At 40.1% G+C, this 4297-nt stretch overlaps 1 protein-coding gene across 2 annotated transcripts; it reads left to right on the forward strand.

Moving 5' to 3' along the window:
- On the forward strand, positions 1 to 2666 carry LOC129245543 (translation initiation factor IF-2). Of its 2 annotated transcripts, none has more exons than XM_054883754.1 (3): positions 1 to 287; positions 356 to 554; positions 609 to 2666. In XM_054883754.1, exons 1-3 carry the CDS (start codon positions 175 to 177, stop codon positions 2463 to 2465), a joined length of 2169 nt encoding a protein of 722 aa, XP_054739729.1. In that variant the 5' UTR covers positions 1 to 174; the 3' UTR covers positions 2466 to 2666. The 2 variants fall into 2 exon arrangements, with proteins under 2 accessions (XP_054739729.1, XP_054739730.1); XM_054883755.1 differs by having other exon boundaries at positions 198 to 287; positions 339 to 554.
- Positions 2667 to 4297: the final 1631 nt, after the last annotated feature.

Consider the following 4297-nt stretch of genomic DNA (forward strand, 5'->3'; position numbering starts at 1 on the left):
AAATTTATCAATTATTTTTAAAATTCAAAAAATCATTTATAAAAATTTAACAAAATATTTTTGCATAAGAATAATTTATATTGAGAAACTCCTACCAGCTGCTCAGCCTTTACAACAGCCAAATATAAAATCGTTTATTTTTTAAATATTTATATTTTTTATTGGTTTTTCCACATGGCCATCATCAGTGCTGCTAAAGGTTTAATAAGTGAATTGGCACAGCGTGTACCAAAAAATCAGCTGAAACAGTTTGACAAATTTATGGAATTAAATGCAAAATACAAAGCGTAAGTTTTAACCACCGCTGACTTAGAGCCTAGTTACACACTAAACCACAGAACTTTCTAATGACCAGTCGCTTAAGTAAATATCCAGAGAAGTTACCGCGTATCGACTGGGAGGATTATCGCACAAACGTACGATTAGAAGCGATTAAAATGGTGGATGAATTCGAGAAGAAATATGAGGAGCTGAACAAAGTTTTCGACGACCGCGTCAAATTGGATACAAAGAAGTACTATGCGGAGTTAGAGAAGCAAAGAGCGGAAGTCCAGGTGCGCTGCTAGCATTTAAGTACATTTTCCCGTTATAAACAAACTCCGTTTTAGGTGCAAGTTAAGCAGTACATCGACGAATCAAACCAACGCATCAAAGCGTATGAGGCAGAAATTGCCCGAATTTGCGGCATGAAGCCCTACTCCTCGATGACAATAGAAGAATTTATTAACCTGCGACCTGAGCACTCCACTTATATACCTCACAGCCGTAAACCACTCTTCTGGCCACATGATCTTGATGAGCAGATACCCGGACCAGTTGGTATAAAGAAGCCAGGTGAAGGAGGCAGTGGTGGTGCTGGTGACGGCAGCCATCCAATTAAACCGAATGATTTCAAAGGTAAAACGGAGAAATTCGAGTTCAACGCTGGTAAAATAGATGAAGCGAGGCCGTCGGTTGAAGCAAAGGCTGCAGAAGCTGTCACAGCACCAGCCCTAGCAATGGCAACCGAGCCCACAGAGGCTAAGCCGGCACCACCGCAACAAGTTGATGCGGTTGAAACAGTAAAAGAAACTATACAAAAAATTTCTTCCGAACGTGAGAAACCTCATCTAGCTGAGACGAAACCATGCGTGAATCAGGTGGAACTACCGAAATCCAGCGCTGAGAAGGTGGTTGAACCGAAAATCCACATAGATACACCGATATCTGAAGAATTGAGAAGAAAATTAGATCCATGCAATCTGATTGAAGAACATCATAAGAAAGAGGAGGCAGCTGCAGACAGATGTACCACTCCTGCTTCTTCAAAGCCAGAAGAGAAGACACAGCCAATTGAAAAACTCGAAAAGAAATCGCGAGGCGAGAAAAGTGAGCAGCTAAGGAAGCCTCATCCATGTGATTTGGTGAAGATGACGAAAGAACCAACTGCAGAAAAAGTCGATGCCTGTAAAACTATTTTAAAGCGGCCTGATGAGAATGAAAAGAAAGACTCGCGCGTGTTTCTTAATCCGTGTGAAGTTACCTTTGGTTCCAATGCAAGGGTTTCACTTCCTGGACATACAACGCAAAAGGAAAATGCTGTAGTGAAATCGGAAAAGACGAAAGCGCCAAAGGAACCAACAAAAGAGCTTAAGAAACCGCTCGCTGGTCCCAAAGAAGCGGGACTTCACTTAAAAAAAAAGGTAGAAACTTGTGCACACGGGGAATCAGTGATGGGCGATGAAGATAGTTGCAAAAGTGCTACTTCCAAAGACTCGGGACTTCACATAGAAAAAAAGGTAGAAACTTGCGCACGCGGGGATTCTTGCAAGAGCGGTTCTAGCGTTGAGGTTAAACCTATTCAGACGAAAACTCTGGATTCGAAGACGGCGAAAACCAAATCAGAACCCAATCCTTCCACTACATGCGATTCGGTAAAGAAAACGACAGTAGTTGATAAAGATATTTCTAAAAGTGTTGCTTCCAAAGAACGGGGACTTCACATAGAAAAAAACGTAGAAACTTGCGCACGCGTGGAACCAATGGTGGTCGATAAAAATAGTTCTAAAAGTGCGGCTTCCAAAGAACGGGGACTTCACATAGAAAAAAACGTAGAAACTTGCGGTACAAGCGTTGAGATGAAACCCATTCTGACGAAAACTTTGGATTCGAAAACGGCGAAACCCAAATCAGAACCCAAGACTTTCTCTTCATGCCAGCCAGTTGCGCCAAAGGAAATTAAGTCACAATCTTGCGTGATGGATCATTCAACAGCTGACGCGTCTGCCACAATGAGCACAAGTCAGAAAGGCGGCTCCTGTGCACCAACACCCTATTACAATCCCTTCAGAAGTGATGAAGAAAACAGGCAGAAAGAAGAAGAAGCGTGGGATGAATGCAATGATGAAGATCCGTGCACAGATGATAAGCGTAGACCAAAAACCGCATATTATAATCCCTTCAAAGATGACAAGAAAAAGAAGTAAATGGTGGTTTTATGGAGAGCATTGAGGACCTGTGAAAAGGAAGCTGAGAAGAGTTCAAATTAACTTTAGTAGTTGCTCATGGCTTGAAATGCTATTAAGGTGGTGCCATACACTACCCCACCTGATTTTTAAAGCAATTATTAATTTTCAGTTTTCACTGGTTATTATAAATAAAATTACTGTGCGCACTTTTATTTCAAATTTTACAGTCTTTGGGTCTTTTGTTCAACCTTTGATTTAGCTAAAATTTCCTAAAGCTTGAATTGACCATTCTAATATAACATAATTTGGCTAAACGTTCATTTCCTACCACAATGTATTGTGATTGTATACTAGAAAGTACGAGGTCCCACAATTATAACTATGAAATAACTAACCTCCTGGAGTCCTTATAGAACCGCCAGAAAAGCGTAAAAATTGCGCTTTTTTACGAGCGAACTTGCTTATTGTACTGAAATATCGTTGGAGAGAAATGGATAACCCAGCAAGCATTTAACTAAAGTTTGCTAATCTATAATATAAAAATGAATCGCAACATCTGTTGGTAAGCGCATAACTCAACGACGCATGGACCAATCTTAACAATTCTTTTTTTTAAATGTTCGTCGAAGTCCAAGGATGGTTTTTACGGCGAGAAAAATTCGAATAATATCCGGGAAACCCTTAAAACAGTCCTTTTCTTTTCCCCATACAAATATTGCTCGTTCGTGTCTGTGTGTGTTAGTGTTGGAGGATCTATCCTATGTTAATAATAATTATAATAAATAATTAATTATCTCTAAGTTTTGCCATTGCCCTCTTTGTAATGCCCTCTTTATAAATATTTCTCACCTTTAGTTTCCCACTACCTTTAGGTTCGTGGAAGCGAAAATACTTAGGTCACCCGAACTGACCCTTTTCTTTAATTCTCCTTAACAGAACCGGCACCATGATGATAGGGCGGTGTGTGAGGGTTAACAGAGTAAAAACGTATTAAGGTCGAAATATAAACTACCACATTCAAAATCTATTTGACCGAACGAAGTCTGTCGGGTCCGCTAGTTCATAATATATCTGAAAATGTTGCTTATCGTAAAATTTATAAGTGTATAAATTACGCAATGTTTTATTCCAAATTTTCACTATTTATGTGTACGGCTTCGGCGACAAATGGATTCACAGGAAGGCTGTGATTTACCGCCCATACTTCAATAGAGAGCCGTACGCTCGCCATATATATTTATATATATTTTTTAAGGGCTGTACCCGATTTCTTCAACACATTTTTTCTTCCTCTTATAGCAGAAATGCAAAACTACCAGGTATATACCTATGAAGTTAAACTTTCAGCTATTAGTCCATAGATGTCGCTAGGAGTATTTTTAAATCTTCCCAAATTTCTTATTTTTTTCGTCTGTCATCTGTCAACAATGTCCAGTTCATTGTTTGTTACGTTTCATACAACAATGCATTTTTGTCGCTCTTAAAAGTGTCGAATTTCGTGCCATCAAACTACGATTTCCGGACATCGTGAAACCACTTGCTAAATGCTGCTCTCCTGGTTAAAAAGAAGTATTTTTTGCATCAAATCGTTACGGGTGATGAAAAATGGGTGTATTTCTATAATCCCAAGCGTAAACGATCGCATGGCCCGCCCGGCCTCAAGCCAAAAACAACGGCCAAACCAAATCGCTTCGGCCGCAAGCCAATGTTGTGTGTTTTCTGGGATCAGCGTGGTAGGATTTGGTACGAGCTATTAGAACCAGGTGAAACAGTTGACGGTGCACGCTACCAACGACAATTGACCGATTTGAACAGCGCTATACACCGAAAACGCCCAGAATACGCCGATC

This window comes from Anastrepha obliqua, chromosome 4, assembly GCF_027943255.1.
Source record: "Anastrepha obliqua isolate idAnaObli1 chromosome 4, idAnaObli1_1.0, whole genome shotgun sequence".
Lineage (NCBI taxonomy): Eukaryota > Metazoa > Arthropoda > Insecta > Diptera > Tephritidae > Anastrepha > Anastrepha obliqua.

Excerpts from the sequence above, each read along its gene's own strand:
- LOC129245543 (XM_054883754.1), top strand. The coding sequence starts at position 175 with ATGGCCATCATCAGTGCTGCTAAAGGTTTAATAAGTGAATTGGCACAG. Across the intron at positions 288-355 it reads TTAAATGCAAAATACAAAGC|TCGCTTAAGTAAATATCCAG; the intron begins GTAAGTTTTAAC and ends TCTAATGACCAG. Across the intron at positions 555-608 it reads AGCAAAGAGCGGAAGTCCAG|GTGCAAGTTAAGCAGTACAT; the intron begins GTGCGCTGCTAG and ends ACTCCGTTTTAG.